The following is a 20,511-nucleotide window of genomic DNA, read 5'->3' on the forward strand; positions in this document are numbered from 1 at the left end:
CGTTGTCACCCTTGGTGGCCAGGTGCCTTGGGGGCGCCCTCGCATGGGGAGGGCTGAGCACAGCTGCCCGCTGAGGCTGTTGCTCTGAGGGGTGGGGTTGGAGCAGAGCACAGGGTCCCTTCACTGAGCGTGGCTGCTCCCCTGCTGGGGGTCGTGGACAACTCCTCGTTCTCTAATTCCCCCGCAAATGTGGACAGAGGGGAGAGGCTTTTACTTTAAAAATATCTTCAATAATAAGATTCTATTTTGGGGGGAAGAGGAGTGGAGTTAAATATGAAAACTTTTTTTTTGTTTTTTGATAAAACACACAGTGCCATGTTTCCTGGCGTAAACTCAATGAACATATAAAAGAGAAGCCGGGTCCTGCTGCCTTGAGCCTGGTTCTGAGGTCCTGGGTCTGATCCCGCGGTGCAGATGGTACCAGTTGGAGGTTTCCTCTTGTCACAAAACTAGGCAGCACAGAGCTTCTGTTCTCCACCAAAGGCGTTTCTCAGGGCCCCCAGGGGCCCGGGGAGGAGGACCTTGTGAGCTTTGTGGGTCCAGGATGCTTTCAGGGAGGGCGCCTCCTTTCACCAGGTGGGAACCCCAGCAGGAAGTGCTCAGTAGGGGTGGTGGTGCTGGAGGGGCTGCCTAGGCCCAGAGGCCCTCACGCCCGCCTCTCAGCTGGATCCTGGGGCGCTGGGTCCTCTGGGTGGGGAAGGGGGCTTCTGGCCTGCCCAGCACCTGGAGCTCCTGCCTGGGGCCGCCCCGGGCGCTGGGCCCGGCGGGTGTGCCCCACACGTGAAGCGCCTTTGTGAAAGGAGTCTCTGCCCGCGGGAGGGGTCCCGCGTCCAGGCAGCCACGGTGGGCAGTCTAGGCCTCACTGGAGGATGTGGAGCGGCCCCGGAGCAGCAGGGCGCGGTAGGCGGGGGAGCTGAGGAAGCGGGGGTAGGAGTCTCGGTGCATCAGCGTGTAAATCTGCAGCTGCGCGTCGTCAAATGTGTGCGCCGACGGCTCCTGCATCTGCTTGTTGACGCCCTCCCGCACCCGGGAGTCCAGGCTCACCTGCGGGACAGGGGCCGCGGTCAGGGGCCCGGAGGCGCCCCCGCCCCCCACCCCGGTCCCCGCGCGGCGCACCTCCTTGGGGGACAAGATGGACACATAGTCCTCGTAGATGAGCCGCGCCTTCTCGTCCACAACGTGCTGGTTGGCCTCGGCCTTGAGCTCCTCGCAGGCCAGCCAGAAGAGCATGTTCTCCTCGCTGTACTCGGTGCGCAGGAACTCGCGGAACACGCTGCGGCCCGCTGGGCTGTGCATTAGCTTGTCGAAGGACTGCGCCCAGCTCCGCACCTCCTCTGGGCTCGGCGTGGCACTGCAGGCACGGGCATCCGGGTATCGGCCACAGGCCGCGCCAGGCCCCGCCCCCTCCGCCCGGATCCCCCACACCTCCGCCCGGATCATCCCCCCCCCCCCGCCCCGCCCCGCGCAGACCCGCGGCCAAGACTCACCAGGCTTCGCAGCTGGGGAGGGGCTGCAGCCTGCTCTCTCGGGAGGCCCGCCACGCTCGCCGCCGCTCCTCGTTCCTGCCAGCAGAGGGGACGGTGGCACTGCCCTCCGCGGCACGCGTGTGCGCGCAGGACGCTGGCCACACAGTGACACCGACACGCGTCTGTATGGGCACGAGGCCTAGGGGCTCTCAGCACACATGTGAACCCCCTGCAGGGTGGGTCGGCTCCTTTCCCAATCTCCGGTCCGGCCCTGGGCCCGTTGTCTTGCCTTTGGGGCTTCACAGGCCCTTCGGGTACCTCTCCCTCCCTGGCCTGACCTCGACCCCCACTGCTTTCTCCCAGAGACTCCGACTGATGGGGAGAAAGCCCCCAGCCCGTGTGTCTGGCCCCTGACTCTCCCTCGGGGCCCTGCATCTCTCCTTAGTTCCGGGCACAGCATCAGTGCTGGCTCCGCAGTCCACACCTCCAGCTGGACCTCGCCCCAGGGTCACTGAGACGGCTAACAGACACCTCAACCTCAAAGGGCCAGACAGAACTCAGCTCCCACCCTACCCCCACCCGCCAGACGCCAGACGCCAGACTCCTCACTCCTCGCTTGGCCCCCATGAGCCCTAACAGTTCACGGCCTCGTGTCTCTACCCCCAGGCGGTCCCTCTCCTGTTTCAGGCCTCAGTTGCTCACTGCTCAGCTGATCCCCCTTTGGGTCCCCTCAGCGCTGTCCACTCAACAGCCACGGGGTGGAAGCCCGAAAAGGGCCAGGCCTCTGCGAGGCACAAAAACCCCAACAGGTTCCCTACGCGCCTAGAAACCACATCCCCCCTGGAGGCCCCACGTCCACCCCCTGCACTGTCCCAGGGCCAGGTCTCTGCTTAAGGCTCCTCCACCTGACACAATGTGTAGGACCTGCTTTTGTTCTGCTGTAGGTCCCCAGGGCCAGTCTGGGCGGACTTGCAGTAAACACACGCGTGCGCGCGTACACACACACACGTGCACGTGCTGGCTGGGTGCCTGCATGTGGACACAACCTCGGCACACCAGCCGTGAAAATCACACACACAGAGGGGCCTGGGCACTGGCCGCCGGTCACCAGACCCCTGGATGAGTGCTGTGGGTGATGCCTCGAAAGCCCCCCGAGGGGCTGAGGAGTGGGGCCCTGGATCCCAGGTCTGCTCAGTGCCCCCTGCCCACCGGGCACACGGTGCGCCCCCGGCCCACGTACCAGGAGCAGCTGCAGCAGCAGCACCAGCACAAGCAGCAGGGGTTGCGCCTGGGGGGGGCCGGGGGGGCCGCATCACGACTGGACATGGAGGGAGGCTGGTCCCCCTCCTCTGGCCCTGTGTGCTGGGGGGAGACGGGGCCGCGTCAGCCTCCAGGCAGAACCACCTACTTCCCCCCCCGCCCCCCCCCCCCCCCCCCCCCCCCGCCTGCTGGGGGCCTGCTTGCTCCCGGCGGGGCGTGACCCTTCCGGCCTCCCAGGTGTCCAGGGGTCTCCCAACTCCTAGTCATGCCCCCAGCCCCCGAGGGACAGAGTCAGCGGTGGAGGCGGCCCACCTGCTTCTCAGCCTCAGGTGGGGTGGGCATGGGTGGGTGGAAGAGGTTGCCGGGGCTCCGTGGTGCCTGCTCCAGGACCCTCACCACAGCCTGGGGCTCTGAGAAGAGAGGCCGGGACTCTCATGGAGGACCTGACACCGGTGGCAGCCTGCCCCCCTGAAGAGGTCCCGAGTCTCTCCCTCCTCCCGGAGGTGTCCCCCGGCCCCCTGCCCGGCCTCCCACCTCCAGACCGCTCTGCCCAGGCCCTGACCCCCACTCCAGTCTACACTGTGGCTGTGAGGGTATGTGGGGTCAGGAAGGAGGGGACCCCAGACAAGATCTCCACAGGAGGTTCTGGGACACCCCCATCTACTCGCTCCCTGGGAAGCCGGAAGCCAGGGTTCCTCTTTCTCGGTTTCCGGCTCCTGGCCCCTCCCAAGGGGGCTGGAGGCCCCCAGAGTCTGGGGCTATAAGGGCGGTGCATAGGGGTGGTGGTCAGACATTTAGACCCCCCCATCCCAGCTCCCTCCATCCCAGGTTTTCCTTGGCTGCTGGGAGGTGGTGAGGGTTGCTCCCCACGAGGAGTCCGGATCAGCCCTGGGGAGGCTCCCCACCTGCTCCTGGGGACTCAGCAGGGGCAGCAGACCAGGCCTGCAGACAAGGAGGACTTGGGGCTGGGGCGGGACGTCCTGAGGGTGCGGGAAGTGCAGCAGGCACCGGTGAGGACGGCCGAGAGCCGCCAGGGACCGCCACCTTCTCGGCCCGGTCACTGGCCCGGCACCCGAACACTCGGCTGGCACTTTCCCGCGCCCAGGGTCTCCCGGCCTCCCTTCCCCCCCCCACAGGCTGCGGAAACCGCTGCGGCTGCGGCCCCAGGCCTGCCGCAGGGCAGGGCGGGCGCGCCGGGCGGCGGCGGGGGATGGGGTGCGTCCTGCTCCCGGGCAGGTCGGAGCCGCGGGGTCCCTTCCGCTCGGCGTCGGGGCGCACCTTCCACGGTGCGGACGCGCGGGGGGCGCCGGAGCCCCATCCGGGTGAGCGGCCCCCGCGGGGAACCCGCGGACCCGAGCCGCGGGGGCGGCCAATCAGGGTCCAGGAGGCAGTTTTGAACGCCTCCCCACCTGCCTCCCAGTCTCTACCTCGGCCTGCGCCCACCTCGGCCCACCCCCGGGGCCGGGTGCGCCCCCTGGCACGTCTGCCGCGCGGACCTTCCTGAAACCCTGTCGCGAGGTGCTCAGGACTTGGTTTCAGTTTATTTTCTCATTAAATGATCATCCGCCCTGCTGCCCCCCATCCCTCAGCTCTTGGCCTTTTAATGTCTGTTTGGTCCATGTTGGCCTCGTGGGGTGTCCAATGGCAGAAGAGGAAAGTGGACGCTCTGGGACAGGCCCCGGGGCAGTCACCAGGCTAGGCAGCTCCTGCCTCCCAGCCACTGACCGGGTGCTGCGCTCAGAGGGGACAGCCCGGGATATGCACACCTGGGGCACCCCTGCCTCCAGAGCCTGGGCATGCGGAGGCCTCGGCCTTGACCCAAATCTGGGGGCCAGGTGTAGGGTCCCACGGGGCCTTGGCCACTTGGCCACCTGCCTGGCTTCCCCTGAGATCGCTGGTGGTGGGGGGGGACCCTCCAACTGGATCCCACTGGCTTCCAGCAAACAGATGGGGAAGAAGCAGCCCGACAGCATGCCTACCCTCAGGGGTCAAGTTTCTAGGGAAAGGAAGGGGTGTGGCAACCTCTGAGGTCTGGTAGCTGTACCCCAGACGGGCTGTGACTTCCCCAGGCAGAGCGGCTCTTCCTCCTCTGCACCCCTGCCCACTGTGAGCGGGGGCAGGGCCCCAACCCCTGCCCCCCCAGCACCCTGAAGACTGTACCCCTCTAGGCTGCCTTCTCCAACTCAGCTCTGACTTGGACGAGGGGACCTGCCTGAGGATGCAGGGCCCAGGTGCTGGGGCAGGAGGGGCAGGGGGAGAGGCCGTCCCTTCTGTCCTGGTTGTAGGCCCTGCACCTGGTCACCCATCCCTGGGCCTGGCTCCGTGCACCCTCCTCAGGCTGGCTGGGGCCACCTGTGCCCCTGGGGCACCTGCTCTCTTTCTTGGTGGGGGTACAGGGTCTGAACCAGGGTTCCCGCCCCTCATTCGGGCACGTGGGAGGGGGCTCCCTCCCCTCCCCCAGCCCCTCCAGGCTTTGGTCCCTAAGTCTGGGATAGGAGAAGCTGGACAGGCAGCAAGTTTGGCCTCTGGGGACAGAGGCTCCCTTGGGAGCGGCTGCTGCTCTGCTCCACAGAAGGAAAAAGAACGTCCTCGAGCCCGCCCAGTCCAAAAAAAGAATAAGAAAATGTGACAATCCCAGGAAAAAAATGCCACAACCTTTGGGAGGGGGGTTGACAGAGGGGCTCCATTCCCTTCTTCTCATCCTCCTCAGCACCTTTCCTGTCTGCCGAGCCGCCCCCCTCCCCCGTAGGTAAGTCCCAGCCTGGCTCCTCCAAGGCAGGCCAGGTCTTTCCTAGCCCTGGTGACCCTCGCCACTGCCCACCTCTACAATGGTGGGGGCAACCCACTTCTCTCCCTCCCTCTCTCTCATGGTGGGGTTTGGCCTGGAGAAGTCTGCCCCTTCCTCCAGCCTCTGACGCCCCCACCCCAATCTCAAGGAACTCGCCGTGCGCCCCACTCACCAGCGACCCAAAGGCGAGGCAGGGGCGGGAGGGGCCAGGTTCGCTCTGGGCCCCACCCTGGCTGCCGAAGGGGCGTGTACTGCAGCAGCAGGACTCAAGTCAGACGGCAGGAGGTCCTCCTGCGCGTTCTGGAGCGAGGCTGGCGCCTGGAGCCCCCGATCGGCTCGGGCCGGGGGCGCAGCGCCTTCCCTGCGACTGGCAGGGATGAGTGGCTGCCAGATGCAACAGGGTGGGGGCGGGGGCAAACCGGGTGTCCCGCCTCGGCCCCTCCCCACAGGCTGAGGGGGGGGACGGGAGACGCGGAAACCTGGGTTCTTCCGGCCCCCCCCCCGCTTTGAGCAATCACTTCCCCAGGCTTCGAGCTGCAGAAAAGGGGAACCCGGCTGCAACGGCCCCTCCCCCACGCGCGGGGACGGGCTCCAGTCCCGCCGCGGCCCAGGGTCCACGTGGACCCCGCGGCGGAGTCCTTGGGGCGCGGATTCCGGCGCCGGTTTCCGAGGCTCCCGCCCCGCACGGCCCCCGGGCCCTGGCCGGAGGGGCAGGGCCGCGGTCCTCGGCGCCGCGCGCGCGCGCGCACTCACCGGCCGCGCTCCCGAGGCACTCGCGCCGCAGCCGCCGGCCCGCGCGCTCCGAGGTCCGGCCGAATCGTCGGGGAGCGGGCGCAGGCTTCAGTGCGCAGGCGCCTCGGCCTCACTTCCCCAAAGCGCGGGGCCGGGACTTCCTCGCGCGGGCAGACGCCGGCCCGGCCCGCCCCGCCCGGCGCGCCCCGCCCCGCGTTCGGCCGGCTCCTCGCCCCACGCGCCCACTCCCCACCGCCCGGCGCGCAGGAGCGCGGCGCCTCCGTCCCCGCCGTCGCTTAGGATGGCCCGTGCAGCTGATGGGGCCTCTGGCCCCCCGGGGCGGCTGAGTTGGTACTGCGGCAGCTGGGGGTGTGGCCGTGCCCCGGCTCTGCTCGGCAGGGCCGGTCCAGCGTTGCCGTTACGGGGTGGGGTGGGGTGGAGGTTGTGTGGGGGGGGCGTCCCCATAGGTTACTTGCCCCGCTCGAGGGAGAGGCCCCCTGGAAAGGACTGTCCCCCGTGGTCAGTCCCGGCCTGGCCCTAGCCTCTCCGGCACTGGGTGTCCTCACCTGTGAAATAGGGTTAAGGGCGCGCTGTCACCGTGCTGTAGGGGACTTCCCAAGGAAGGTGGTTCCTGGGCTTCGGTGCCAGTGATGCTGGGGGTACTGGTTCTTCTATCCGGGGTCGCCAAATGTCCCTGTCTGCGGGGCCTGGCTGAGTCCCTTTCAACCCCTCCAGTTGCCCCCAGATGTTCTACAGTTTAAAGCCACACCTCCCCTTTGCCACGAATGCCCGTCCCTTCTCTTTGGACAACTCTCCTCATATCTTATGACCTGGTATAGCTGTGAGTTAAATCCCTTATCCCAGCATGCTTTGGGCCAGTGTCTGGGGGGCCCTGACCCTGCTCTGGAAGTGGTCTGCAGTGTCTGAGTCCCCCTGGCCTGTGAGTTAAATCCCTTATCCCAGCATGCTTTGGGCCAGTGTCTGAGTGGCCCTGGCCCCCAACCGTAGGCAGCTCCTGTCCCCGGCACCCAGGGCCCGCTCACAAAGTGCCTTCCAGTTGCTCAGGTTGCAGGTGCTCACTGTCCTCAGCGCTCTTGGGGGCATAAAGGGCAGTGGAGATTTTACGTGAGCTCCTCATTCATCCAGCAAATGTCTGCGTGTCCCCTGTGTGCCAGTCCGTGGGACCTGGCAGCGAGCAGGACAGACAAGCCCCGGAGCAGACAAGAAGTGGACTTGCAGACTGGGTGAGAGGTGAGGAGAGCTAAGGAGAACTGCAGAGCGACGAGGGGGGGTGTTTCAGTGCTACCGCTTGCTCAGCACGGGACGGAGCTGGAGCCGCTGGCAGGGCAGCAGGGCAGGAGCTGAGCTGAAGAGGGTGCGGGCCAAGGTCAGGGAGGAGAGAGGGGCCTTGCAGTCCGGGGGGCGTCTTGATGCCCTGTGCCCAGGGGGCTTGGCTGCCATGTTGACAGGCTGGCTGGGACAGGGCAGATGCTGGAAGCCTGCCCAGATGGGAGGTGGCTGCTTTGTATTTAGCCTAGATAACGGTCCCGGGAGGTAGGTCCTTCAAAGACGGGCCAGAGCTTAGTCAAGGTCACACAGCCCTGCCTACGCCATGGTACTTGACGTGGCATCTTCACCCGCCTCCTGAGACGTGTGGGGCAGCTGGATGTGGGTGTGGGTCAGCGCACTTCTCTTCCACTCAGGCCCCACTCTGTACGCTTCTCTGGCCCTCCCCTCCCCCTCCCAGCCCCCCATACACTGTCCTTCCTCTCACCACCCCCGCATGTCCCCCGGCCACTTAGGCCTCTCCGTGCCCCTTGCCTCAGCCCTCCTGGGTCTTCTGCCCTTCCTCTGGGGAGTCTATCCCGTATTCCACAGGAGGAACCAGGTGGGCCGGGCAGGGGCTCATTCAAGGCTGTGCAGCAGGTAATGCTGGGGGTGGGATTTGAACCCAGGACCCTCTGTCTAGAGCATGAGCTCCCAGCCCCCAGTACATTGGGCTGCGGCCTACATACTTTGCTTTCCCATAGCAGAAGCCTCCTTCAGGCCCTGCAGAATTGTCCTCGGCCACTTTCCCGGGCCTTCTCTGCAGACCGAGGACCCCTCCCTGGTGTGGGGATCAAAGGGTGCCCATGTGCCAGCCCCACGCCTGGTGCAGAGCTGTCTGTGAGGCCGCCCTCTTGCTGGCCTCCTCGGGGCGGTGGGTGCCTCTCTCATCCTCTGTCCTCAAGTGCCCTGCCTGATGCCCCCCTTCCCCTCGCCCAAGCCACCTTCTCTTCCCCTGTTCCTTGTTTCCCCTACCTGCCTGAACCGCCCCCCGCATCCCCCCCCATAGAGAGCTCCCCCCTCCCTCATGGAGCTTCCAGTCTCCAGCTCCACACACAGTTCTGGGCTTGGATCAACGCCAAGGGTGCAACAACCCAGAACAGGCGAAGGGTCCTGTGAGGGGGAAGGGCTTGCTGAGGTTACAGAGGGCTCAGGTCCCCATTCTGAGCTGCGTCAGGGAGGGCACTGGCCGCCACAGAGCAGGATTCCTTGCTGGACCCCAGCTCTGACCTCTGCCAGTAGAGGGCCCACCCCTCCAGGACCAGTTCTCTGCTGCAGGCTGGCAACTCTGCCAGAGCCTCCTGGCAGGGGAGGGCCTTGTCTGAGGCCCCCCCCCCCTGTAGCCCACTGGACTGCTGGGAGGGAGGAAAAGGGAGAGCCGGCTAAGAGAAATCTCAGTCTCTGCGAAGAGCCTGTGTTGGGCAGGAGAGTAAGTTCTCGAAGGGGAGATCTGTCCAGAACATGGGAGGTTCTTCAGAATCCAGAGGGTTTGCAGGATGTGGGTTTGTCAGAATGGAAAGGGGCGGTGTCCTTCCTGTCCTCTGTGTGTGTGCGCGCGTGTGGGGGGGGGTCCAGAAAGGGGGATCACAGGGCCAGAGGAAGATGATCGAGATGGAGAGGAAGACCCGAGGGTGATTTCTGCCTGAAGGGTCTCCCCCTCCTCAGTCTCCTGGTCCTCTGAGGACCTCCCAGGCATGGCTGACTGTCCAAAGGCCAGCTTTGGCTTCTGCAGTCACTCTCCTGTCCAGAATGTCACCTTCCTCGCTGACCCTCTGATGGAATGACCTGCAGTCTGGGGTCCTGCTTGGGTACCACTTTCTCCCTGAGGCCGCCCTTACCTCTGGGGGTGTGACTGTTGCTGAGCCAGGCTCTTCCTCCCATCACACCCAGGCTGGGGGCTCCCACGGACTCACAGGGCACCAGATTGCCTGATGGGGGCAGCGTGGGATTTGGGGGATTAGGGGTGTCCCTGCCCCCGTGAGTCTGATGTCAGCCAGCTTGTAGCTTTCCACTTTGTTGGAGGAGCTGCACTCTGAGTACCCCAATGCCTGCGACATCGGATGTGGGAGACTTAGCATCCATCCTTCCCCCCTTCCCTCCCAGGGGACCTAGAGAAAGGAAGCCTAGACACCAGGGGGCGCTTTGAAAGTGAGAACTTTATGTAGGAGGGTGGGGCACAGTCGTGCACTGTGGGGTCGCCATCAACGCGGGAAGATGCTGCCGTCGACTTTCTCCTCCAGAATGGTTTCCACGCGCCTCCGCTGCGGGGGAGGAGGTGCTGGGGCCGGGTGTGCGGGGCGGAGGGCGGGCCCCCGCCCCTCCCCGGCCCTTCCCGGGCTTGCAGTCACCTCTCGACGGTCTAGGGGATCTGGGATCCGCGTGGGCTTCGGCTGCGGCGGCAGGAACAGCTCCAGCCGGAGGGCGGCGCGCGCGGACTTCTGCCGCAGGATTAGGAGCGAGATCTCCTCCGCCTGCGGGTGCCGGGGTCAGGGCGCGGGGTTGTTGCGGAGCCTTGGCGACGGGCGGCCCCGCCTCGCCCTCAGAGCCCCCGGCCGGGTGGTCCCCCCGCCCCTTCCTCGCCCCGGCCCCGTCCCTGCCTCACCCGCAGGCGGGCGTAGCGCAGTCGGAGAGCGCGGACTCGGCCGCGGGCCTCGGCGGCCTTGAGGACGCCGAGGACCCGGTCCTGGCGCTGCGCGGGCGTCTCGAGCTGCAGCGTCCACGCGCGCGGGTCAGGCATGCGGTGCCCCAGCTCTGCTGACTCACTCGGGAAGACGGAAGCGGCCGCGCCCACGTCCTCCAGCAGGTCGCCGAAGAGCAGGTGGCTGTGGCGCTGCGCGGGCCGCATGGCCTCCAGGCCCTCCGGCGTGAGGGCCCAGCTCGGCGTCGGCGGCTCCGCCTTGGCACACCCCACGCGGGCCCCTGCGCCCTGCGCGCCCTTACCCGCTCGCTGCCGCGGGACCCTGCGCGCGGTCCCTTCGCCGGCTCTGGCTGCATCCTCGGGCCCTGCCGAGGGAAGACGATGTCCCGTTCGCGCCCGCTCCTTCGGTCTGACCCGGCCCCGCCGTGGGTTCCCAGCTCCGGCCCCTCTGGACCCCGTGCAGCCCGCCTTAGGGCCCACACCTCTGGTCTCTGCAGCTTTGCCACAACCTGGCACACGTCCCCGTCAGCTCAGCCTCCTTACTCACTCCTGCATTCCGCTAGAACTTTCGGATCCACTCCCTTCCTGCCCACGGGCTGTTTCTCCCGCACTGGGAAAATGCTGAGACCCCTGAGTTGACCTCAGGCACTACCCAGGGGTGGAGACAGATTGAGACTGCTCTGGGTGAGGCTAGGAGGACACTTCCTCCCATGCCAGGACCCTCGCTGTGTCCGTCCCCCATGTCTGCGTAGGCCTCAGACCTCTCTGTCTTAGTGTTAGGGGCTGGAGATGGAGGGGGTGGGCCTTCATTATATCTTGGGCAGAGGACTCATGCTTTTCTGGGAGATGTGTGTGTGTTTGATGTTGTGTGGGTCCGTTTGTGTGTCTGTGGGAGGTCTCACTTGTGTGCGGCGGAGTCTCAGAGTCGAATGGACAGCTGGCTTGCTGCAGGGGAGACGCCATCCCCCCAGCCTGTCCCACGCTGGGTCTAGATGGAGTAGGGGAGAGAGGAGCCCAGGGAAAAGGTGGTAGAGGGGGAAGGGCCCCCGAGGTGGGAGAGGGAAACACCCCGGAAGTTCCGGTGCAGCCCTGCAGGGCTCCTTTCCTTGCCCGGCCCAGCCCACAGCACCTCAGACCCCGGACCCCAGATCCTGGGCCGGGTCCTGGCCCACACTGGGACAGAGGCTGGCGTCCGCACCCTCCCCCGCCCCGTCCCTAGCGGCGGCGGTCGAGCGCCCGGCCCTTGCCTCCCATTTCCACACCCCATACTTTCTGCCTTCTCGGGTCTGGGCCTCCAACTCAGCCCAGACTCTCTGGGACTTGTTGACGCGGTTGCTCGGCAACCAGGAGGCCCGCCCCTCCCCCAAGCCAACGGGGGCGGGGCGAGCCCTCGGGGAGGTGCGTGGTCAGAACTTCGGTCCGAGTGCACCGAGGTCCCCGGCCAGATGCCCCGCCCCGGGACCTCCCGGCTGTCAAGGACCACGAGGGAGATGACCCTCAGCTTTGACAGCCCGGTGCGCTCTCTTTCTTTTCTGAAGAGCCCCAAACGCACTCTTCTGCGGGCTGTGGGCCCAGCTTCCTGGCTGGAGAGGTCTTTGCTGCCTAGTTTTGGGGTCAGGGGGCGCAGATCTGAGGAGACCTTCGTGGTTGAGCCCCTTCCCCCTCTTCATGGCCCTCGAGGCCTCCCACAGCAGAACCCAGGACTCTTCACCTCTTCCAGGGCAAGTCTGGGGGTTCCAGGGGTGGTGTAAGAACAGGGGTGGTGTTTTTTTTTAGACCATTGGTTTTGTTTTCTTGTTTTAAATATTTATTTATTTTCTTTCTTTTTTTCAAATAAATTTATTCATTTATTTATTTTTGGCTGCATTGGGTCTTTGTTGCTGTGCACAGGCTTTCTCTAGGTGTGGAGAGCTGGGGGCTACTCTTCGTTGCGGTGCGCGGGCTCCTCATCGCGGTGGCTTCTCTTGTTGCGGAGCAGGGTCTCTAGGTGCGCAGGCTCAGTAGTTGTGGTGCATGGGCTTAGTTGCTCCGCGGCATGTGGGATCTTCCTGGACCAGGGCTCAAACCCGTGTCCCCTGCATTGGCAGGTGGATTCTTAACCACTCCGCCACCAGGGAAGTCCTTTCTTTCTTTTTTTTGGGGGGCTGTGTTGGGTCTTCGTTGCGGCACGCGGGCTTCTCTCTAGCGGTGGTGTGTGCGTTTTCTCTCTCTCCTTGAGGCACGTGAGCTCAGTAGTTGTGGTGCGCGGGCTTAGTTGCCCCGCGGCATGTGGGATCTAAGTTCCCCGACCAGGGAGCAAACCGCGTCCCCTGCGTTGGAAGGCGGATTCTTTACCACCGAACCACCAGGGAAGTCCCCAGACTCGGGTTTTGATTTCTGGGTCCTGGGTCCTAGATTTCTGTAATTTATTTGTGCATTTGTTAATTTCATAATAGTTTATAACTGATTCACTTAATTGATTAATTCTTTAATGTGTTCATGCACTCATCAGATCATTCTGGATTCAGTAATCCATGTACTCATTCCGCAGTTGATGTGAGGCCAAAATTAGTGCATTAAGTCCATAATTTGTTAATGTATTGGTGGTTCCCACAGTGTAAACATGCCTCTTCCCTTCATTCATGGATGTGCCAAGGTGGGCATTGAGGCCCATGGATGGTGCCGTTTTGGGAGTTCACGACCTGAGTCCCTGAGGGGAGAGACTGTCCTGGCTTTGGGGGTGGCGTCTCAGCTGAGGTTCTGGCCTTTCCGAAGGAGGCTGTTGACTGTTGCCATTGTTTTTGGAAGTTTGCTCTGGCCTCCCAGTGAGAGGGTAAGGTTTTTTTTTTTTTTTAATACATCTTTATGGAGTATAATTGCTTCACGATGCTGTGTTAGTTTCTGTTGTACAACAAAGTGAATCAGCCACATGCATACATACATCCCCTCGCTTTTGTGGCCCCATATCTCGGGAGCTGGCATGCCATCCCCCGCTTCCCAAAGCTGCATGGAACTGTCCATCCTTCCAGCCCCCAAGCCTTTGCAGGAGCTGTTCCCTGGATGCTTCCCCTTCCCGCCCCCGGCTGCCGCAGGGCTTGTGCCTTTAGGGTGAGGCCTGGGCCTTGGGATTCAGCATCACCGAGGGGCTTTTGAAGGCGAAGGTCTATGGGCTCCAGAAGAAGCAGTGAGGGCTTAGGCAGGCTGACCTACCTCCTTCAAGCAGTCCTCCTGGATACACGCAGCCCAGGCCAGCACCACCTCTGGCCCTCAGTCTGCGTTCCCACAGGAGTGAGTTCTCTGAGACAGGAGTCTGGGCCCTCCTCTTAGCTTCCCAGGGTCCTGGCCAGGGAGATGCAGGGGGGAAGTGACTTGCAAGAGTGGGAGTTATGGGGGGAGGGGGAGAATGGGCGCACTCTCCTGCAGGAAGGGACTTGTAACTTTCCCTCTGTTTTTGTAGGATTGAAAACCTTTGACACCCGCTCCTCCTTAACTCCCAGAGGGCCTGGTGTTGGCATAGTTCACATTCCTGAGCGGAGCTTCTTCCTGCTTCTCTACCCCCCCAACAGCTCCCCTGGGAGGAGAGGTGCTCCCTGTGTCTGGGGCCCAGCCACTGTGAGGCCCTGGGCCACATCTCCCGCCTGTTTCTGTGTCCAGGATTCATGTGTTTTTCAAGGGCTGAGGGGAATGCTGAGATCTAAGAGCGCGCCGATCGATGCCAAGACCTGAAAACTTCAAAATAATATCAATAAGGATTATTAAATGACTGCAAAATTTAACATTGTACTGCAAATCTACAATTCTGTCACAGTGTGTAAATATTAGGAAGTTAAAAGCACAAGGAAAAAGTAATATTTTATGAAGAAGCCCAGAATTATGAAAATCCTTTTACTTTTTTTTGCACGCAGGCTTTTCTCTAGTTGCGGCGAGCGGGGGCTACTCTTCGTTGCGGTGTGCGGGCTTCTCATTGCGGTGGCTTCTCTTGTTGCGGAGCACAGGCTCTAGGCACACGGGCTCAGCAGTTGTGGCTCGCGGGCTCTAGAGCACTGGCTCAGTAGTTGCGGCTCAGGGGCTTAGTTGCTCTGCGGCATGTGGGGGTCTTCCCGGACCAGGGCTTGAACCCGTGTCCCCTGCACTGGCAGGTGGATTCTTAACCACTGCGCCACCAGGGAAGCCCCATTCCTTTTACTTTTCAACAGCACAACTGGCCTGGTGGCTGAATTCCCTGGGGATGGCTGTTCTGGGTGAGGCTGCTGGCGACTGTGCTTTGATTCCCATGCCCTACTCCGGGGGGTGTGGGGGGTGGCAAAGCACATGCGGACCGAGGGGCAGCCGACAGTGTGCCATCTGGCGTTGACGGGCCCTGGGTCACTGGGTGCAAGAGTGAGGTGCGTTCACCCCAGTTTGTGGGTGTCACCGGCACTCTGGGACCTGGGTCCTGCCCGGAAGGCCTGTGACCTCCAGGTGTAGCCCTGGTCAGCTGTCACTTGGTACGTTGCGGCGCCGTGCTCTGTGCCGTCCATCACGTAAGCTGCGCGTCTTGGGCTGCCGCTGGTGCCCTTGCGTGTTTTGTTTTGCCTGCATATGACGTGTGTGCTCGAGGTTGTCTTGCTTCGATACAGATGCTCACACGTGTTACCTGCTGCCCCATGTGTAACACATATGTTCTGTGTCCTATCCTGGCCGTACAGGGCTCAAGAGAGGCTGGGCCACTTCCTGGGCCAGGCCCCCTTTGTGGGAACCCTGCAGGGTCCAGGGCTGGGGGCTACCATCCCCAGGGAGTGTCGTCAGTACCCTGGCCTGGCCCCCCACGATGTGCCCTCATGGGAGGTCTGTCCAGACTGGAACTCACACCCAGCCTCAAGGCAGCCTCCGAGCCCCGCCCTTTCCCCAGGCTGAAGGCCATTAGGAAACGCAGCAGCTTCGTAAACTGGCGGGCAGGTGGGCCCAGGCAGTGGGGGTGGGAGGGGCTGAGGTTGGCTGCTCAGACCTCGGGGAGCCCAGGTCGGGGAGGCTGCAGGAGGGCGAGCCCCTGGGGTTCCTGCCCTGCTGGGGCTCCCAAGGTCAATGGGATGGGGCTTCGAGCTTTGCCTGGAGAATGTGGTGGTGCACGTGTGTCCCCTGGGCGTCTGAGGCTTTGATCTGCCTCTTCTCCCGTGTCTACCTTGTGCCTCACGTGCACCCTAGTGTGGGTTTGCGTGGGTGTGACCCATGCGTCTCTGGGTCCCTTCGAGTGTCTGTGAGTCCTCTGAGCATGTACCCATGTCTGTTTGTTTACCTGTGTGCCTGTTTGGGCACCTTTGTGTGTGTTTTTGTGAGCCTTTGTGTCCTGAGTGCCTCTGCAGATGTGCCCCATGCCTCCACACATGTCCCTGGGCCGACTGCGGTGAAGGCGCAGAGATAAGCCCTGTGGGGGCCTGCGGTGCTGAGCCCCGGGGTACTTGCCTGCTCTGTCCTCTCCTGACTCGCCAGGTATCCTAGCGCCGCTGCTGCCAGTCGCCTAGCAACCAGGTCCCCATCCTTGGAGACGGATGCTCCGAGCAGGGGCTGGGCTGTGTGGGCAGAGCCCGGGCAGGAAGAACGACCCCTTGACTGGGTGGGGCTGGCAGTTCAGCTCAGGGGTCACCCACAAGGCATGTGACCCCAGGGATGGGAAGGAGGCAGCTCCATGTTCTGCTGTGTGGGTGCTGGGGGCCCAGGCTGTGAGGCAGTGATGTTCAGGGACCCATCAGCTGAGGCAGAGGTGCCCTTGGTGGGTCTTCAGGTGGCAGACAGACCTGGCTTTGAACCCTGTCTCTGCCCCTTTGACAGGTGGCTTCACACTGCTGAGGTGATGCTGAGGCCCACAGTTAGGGGTGGTGGGGGTGGACAAGCTTGTGCTTGCGATGGGCTTGGCACCCAGGAGGCACGTGGGGCACACTGGACAGTCCAGACATCCTGCTTGTTTATGAGGCTCTGATCTGATCAGGACTGGCTGGGCAGGGCCCCAGCCACCCAACCGGCGGCCCCCTGTGGCTCAGCTGCCCTGGGATCCCAGCTGAGGGGTGCTGTTCTGGGCATGGAACTCCGGCTGGGGCAGGTCTGAGTCCGTCCAAGGCCCTGCTTCTGAGTGAGATGCGGCTTCACGTCTGTCTCTGTCTTGTGTGTGTCTCTCCGAGTCTCCGTTCCATGTCTTTGTGTGTTTCTGCATGTCCTTTGTGTCTGTTCTTGTGTGTTTGTCCCTGTGTCTCCATGTGTCTGTTCCTGAGTCCCTGTGCGTCCTTGTGTGTGTGTGTGTGTGTGTGTGTGTGTGTCTGTGTGTGTCCGTCCACGTGTCTGAGTTCTCATGTGCACCTCTATCCCTGTGTCCATGTGTTCGAGCCTGTCTCCGTCTGGGCTCTGTGGGTCCAAGCCTCTCTGTTGTTCATCTCTAAGGGTGCACCCTGGTCCTTGCATCTGTCCCCGTCCAGCCTGGGGCCCCCTCCTCCATCCTGCACGGCCCCGCCCCCCTGCAGCCGCAGCCTGCTCCCCTCCCCCAGCTCCGTGCAACCAGCCTGCTGCGTCTGGTCTGGCGTCTGAGAAGGAAAAGGAGCAGCTGCCACTGTGCGGCAGCCGCGGCATCGTCCAGACCCAGAGCTGAGTCGGGCCGGCACTCCCAGCCCTGCTCTGCCGCAGGCCGAGGGTTAGGGCCTCCGGGGTCCCAGCTCCCACGGAGGTCACCGAGGTAAGGCTGAGCCGCTGGGGGCTGGCGTGGAGGTGACCTGTGGTGGCCGCGGCTCTCAGGCAGGGCTGGGGAGGGGCAGGAGGAGGCCCTGTGCTCGGTTGCCCTATGTCCAGTGTTCCAGGTGTTTCTGGGTGTGTCTTGGTCCCTTTTGTGTCTGCGTGTGCACGAGGGCAGCTTTGGGCATCTGTGTGCGTGTGTGTGTGTGCATGCTGTGTGTCTGTGAGCCCCCATGGGTGGACACATCCCGCTGTGTAAGCGCATCCGCGCATCCCATGTGGGAGCCCGCAGACCAGCTGAGACTGTGTCCCTGTGTGTGTGCACGTGTGCCCCGTCCCTGGCATACACGTTTGCGTGTCTCCGTGTGCCCGGTGTGTGTGTGTATGTGTGTGCACACGCACGTGCCTCCGTGTCTGTGGCCTGGGGCTGGGTGGGTGCTGGGTGCTGCGCTCACATGTCCCTGTGCCTCCCCAGGTACCGTGGGGCTTTGCGTGCAGGGCGGGGCATGGAGTCTCTCTTCCCTGCCCCGTTCTGGGAAGTCCTCTACGGCGGCCACCTGCAGGGCAACCTGTCTCTCCTGAGCCCCAACCACAGCCTGCTGCCCCCGCACCTGATGCTCAATGCCAGCCACGGCGCCTTCCTGCCCCTCGGGCTCAAGGTCACCATCGTGGGGATCTACCTGGCTGTGTGCATCGGGGGGCTGCTGGGGAACTGTCTCGTCATGTATGTCATCCTCAGGTAGGCTGGGCACCTCCCCCGCCCCCCCTTTCCCACCGGTGGGTCCCGAGCAGCTGCCGAGGGCATGGAGCAGGGGCTGCTCTGGCAGCCTTGGCACGCGGGGATCTCCCACCCCCTGTTCAATTCCTGGCCCCCTGTCACTGGGCAGGGTCAGTCCTGAGGCCCTGGTGGCTCAGCTCCTGAGGGCAGAGGCACTTGGCTGGGGGAGAGGGAGAGGCAGGGTCCAGTCCGGGTGTGGGAGGAGGCGCAGCTCTGTCCCAGATGGAGCGCCACCCTGACTCCTGAGAGATGACGCTCCATCTGAGCCGTGCGCCAGGCTCCCAGCCAAGCTGCCGCGTGAGGACCTCACGGGCCCCACAGTGATCCCGGAAGGCAGCTCTTGTCGGCGTCGTCCAGGTCCGGTGCTGGGGCAGCTTCACGAAGCCCCTTCCTCAGCTCCGGGGCTCCGTGTTCACTGCTGGTGTTTGGGCCGATTCCAGCATTTGCTGGCGCTCAGAATGGGAACGCTTGTGGGGTCAAGGATGGCAGCCACGCTGCTGGGGGGACATAATGGGGGATGGTGTGGGGACGTTGTGGAAGGATGGCTGAGACAGTATGAGGGGACAGCATGGGGAAACAAAGTGGGAAGAGCGTGGGAGAGAGCGTGGGGACAGTATGGGGGACAGCGTGGGGATGGCATGGGGAGGTAGAATGGGAAGAGCATGGGGGGAATGTGGGGACAGGGTGGGAATAGCGTGTGGGGATGGCATCGGGACGGTGTGGGGACACATGCACGTGTGCATGTGTGTACACACGTGTATGCATACGCATGCATGTGAGCGTGTAAATGTGTGTGCACGCATGAGTGTGCACCCCGTGTGAATGTGCGCACGTCTGGGTGTGTGCATATACGTGTGTATACTGCACCTTGTACATACATCTGTGTGCATGGACACAATACGTGCGAGCATGTGCATGTTTGTACGTGTATCTGAATGTGGGCATGAATGCGTGAGTGTGAGCACACACATGTGCATGTGGGCACACACGAGTGCTGTCTGTGTGTGTACACACACGTGTGCGCGTGCACACGCCCTTGTGGCTGTGTCCGTGGGTGCATGTGTGTAAGCATGCCCTTGTACATTTGTACGTGCTGGTGTGTGTCATGTGTGTGCTCAGACAAGGGGCTGCGAGGAGCAGCTGCCCCTCCCCCAGTGCTGACCCCGGGGTACTAGACTCACGTGCCCCTTCGTGGCTGGAGGGTGTGCTATGGGTGAGAAATGTGGGTGGGGGTGGGCTTGTTCCTCCTTCCGGTTGTGAGTGTTTCTTGTGGGGTCTCTCCTCTGCGCGGGGGCGTCAAAACCCTCAGAGGCACGTCTTGATTAGAGCAGAGAGGGGAGGTCGTCTTGCCCACGAGCAGTCCCCACGGAGAGTGGTGCCTGGGAACTGCTGTGAGCACGCCGGGCTCAGAGACAGAACCATGTGTTCTGAGCCGTGGCACGGGGTGGACTGCCTCGGTGGTCAGAAACGCCCAGTTCCAGTCCCTGCTCTTTTTTTCCAGGCAATGTTTTAAAAGTAGTTTTAGGTTCACGGCAAAATTGAGGAGAAGGTACAGCGGTTTCTCATATAGTCCCTGCCCTGCCCTCCCCTCCCCAGGCATAATCTCCCCCATTATCCACATCCCCACCAGAATAGTACATTTTCACAACCGATGAACCTACCTTGATACATCGTAATCACCCCAAACCCATAGTTTACCTTAGGGTTCCCTCTTGGTGTTGTACTTCCTATGGTTTGGACAAATATATAATGGCATGTATCCACCATTACAGTAGCACGCCGAATAGTTTCACTGCCCTAAAAATCCTCCGTGCTCTGCCTGTTATCCTTTCCCACCTCCCAACCCCTGGCAAACACTGATCTTCTTACTGTGTTCATAGTTTTGCTTTTCCAGAATGTGGAATCATACAGTCTGTAGCCTTCCAGACTGGCTTCTGTCGCTTAGCAGTGCGCATGTAGGGCCCTCCGTGTCTTTGCATGGCTTGATAGCTCCCTCCTTTTAAATGCTGAATAATGTTCCATTTTCTGGGTGAGCCACAGTTTACTCATCCACCTACTGGAGGACATCCTGGCTGCTTCCAGGTTTCAGCAACTATGAATAAAGCTGCTATAAACATCCGTGTGCAGGTTTTTATGGGGATATATTTTCAGCTCCTTTGGGTAAATATCGAAGGGTGGGTGATTGCTGGGTCTTATGGTAAGAGTCTGTTTTGTAAGAAGATGCCAAGCTGTCTTTCAAATGGCTGTGCCTTCTGACGCCCTCACCAGCATTTAGTGGTGTCAGGGTTGCAAACGTTGGTCATTCTAATAGGTATGTAGTGGTATCTCGTTGTTGTTTTATTTTATTTTATTAAAAAAATCTTTTTTTTTTTTTGGCTGCGTTGGGTCTTCGTTGCTCTGCGCGGGCTTTTCTCTGGTTGCGGCGAGCGGGGGCTGCTCTTCGTTGCGGTGCGCGGGCTTCTCATTGCGGTGGCTTCTCTTGTTGCAGAGCACGGGCTCTAGGGCGCAGGGTCATTAGTTGTGGCGCACGGGCTTAGCTGCTCCGCGGCACGTGGGATCTTCCCGGACCAGGGCTCGAACCCGTGTCCCCTGCATTGACAGGCGGATTCTTACTTATCCACTGCGCCACCAGAGAAGTCCTCACTGTTGTTTTAATTTGCATTTCTCTGATGACATAGGTGGAGCATCTTTTCATGTGCTTCTTTGCTGTCTGTATGTCTTCTTTGCTGAGGGTCTGTTAAGGTCTTTGGTCCATTTTTAACCAGGCTGTCTGTGTTCTTATTGTTGAGCATTAGGAGTCCTTCGTGCATTCTGGACAGCAGTCCTTTGTCAGATGGGTCTTTGGCAA

At 62.3% G+C, this 20,511-nt stretch overlaps 3 protein-coding genes across 7 annotated transcripts in view; 1 reads left to right on the forward strand and 2 right to left on the reverse strand.

Annotated features, from left to right (window-relative positions):
- Positions 1–222: 222 nt before the first annotated feature.
- Positions 223–5,800, reverse strand: RGS19 (regulator of G protein signaling 19). 3 transcript variants are annotated; one of them, XM_022597658.3, is made up of 6 exons: positions 5,687–5,799; positions 3,039–3,136; positions 2,707–2,828; positions 1,488–1,562; positions 1,117–1,351; positions 223–1,044 (listed from the first exon to the last, which is right to left on the reverse strand). In XM_022597658.3, exons 2-6 carry the CDS (start codon positions 3,066–3,068, stop codon positions 853–855), a joined length of 654 nt encoding a protein of 217 aa, XP_022453366.2. In that variant the 5' UTR covers positions 3,069–3,136; positions 5,687–5,799; the 3' UTR covers positions 223–852. The 3 variants fall into 3 exon arrangements, with proteins under 3 accessions (XP_022453366.2, XP_022453367.2, XP_022453368.2); XM_022597659.3 differs by lacking the exon at positions 5,687–5,799 and adding an exon at positions 3,632–3,651; XM_022597660.3 differs by lacking the exon at positions 3,039–3,136 and having other exon boundaries at positions 5,687–5,800.
- The window catches only part of OPRL1 (opioid related nociceptin receptor 1), a 30,009-nt gene continuing 12,422 nt past the window's right edge, over positions 2,925–20,511 (forward strand). For 2 of the 3 annotated variants that reach the window (XR_016387977.1, XM_089897227.1), the window contains exon 1: positions 2,925–17,624. Coding sequence is in view for 1 of the 3 variants with exons in the window: in XM_089897227.1 (XP_089753353.1) it covers positions 17,119–17,624 (506 nt within the window). In the remaining 2 variants the exon portion in view is untranslated. The remainder of the gene's footprint in view (positions 17,625–20,511) is intronic. The other variant, XM_022597653.3, reaches the window with a different exon arrangement.
- Positions 9,468–10,567, reverse strand: LKAAEAR1 (LKAAEAR motif containing 1). The gene is given in 3 exon segments (XM_030762879.2): positions 9,468–10,043; positions 10,175–10,545; positions 10,548–10,567. Coding segments are annotated over 3 exon segments (660 nt in total). The 5' UTR covers position 10,567; the 3' UTR covers positions 9,468–9,773.

The sequence above is a fragment of the Delphinapterus leucas genome, chromosome 15, assembly GCF_059928025.1.
Source record: "Delphinapterus leucas isolate spDelLeu-1000000601 "Yukka" chromosome 15, BTC_Dleu_Yukka2, whole genome shotgun sequence".
NCBI classification, from domain to species: Eukaryota; Metazoa; Chordata; class Mammalia; order Artiodactyla; family Monodontidae; genus Delphinapterus; species Delphinapterus leucas.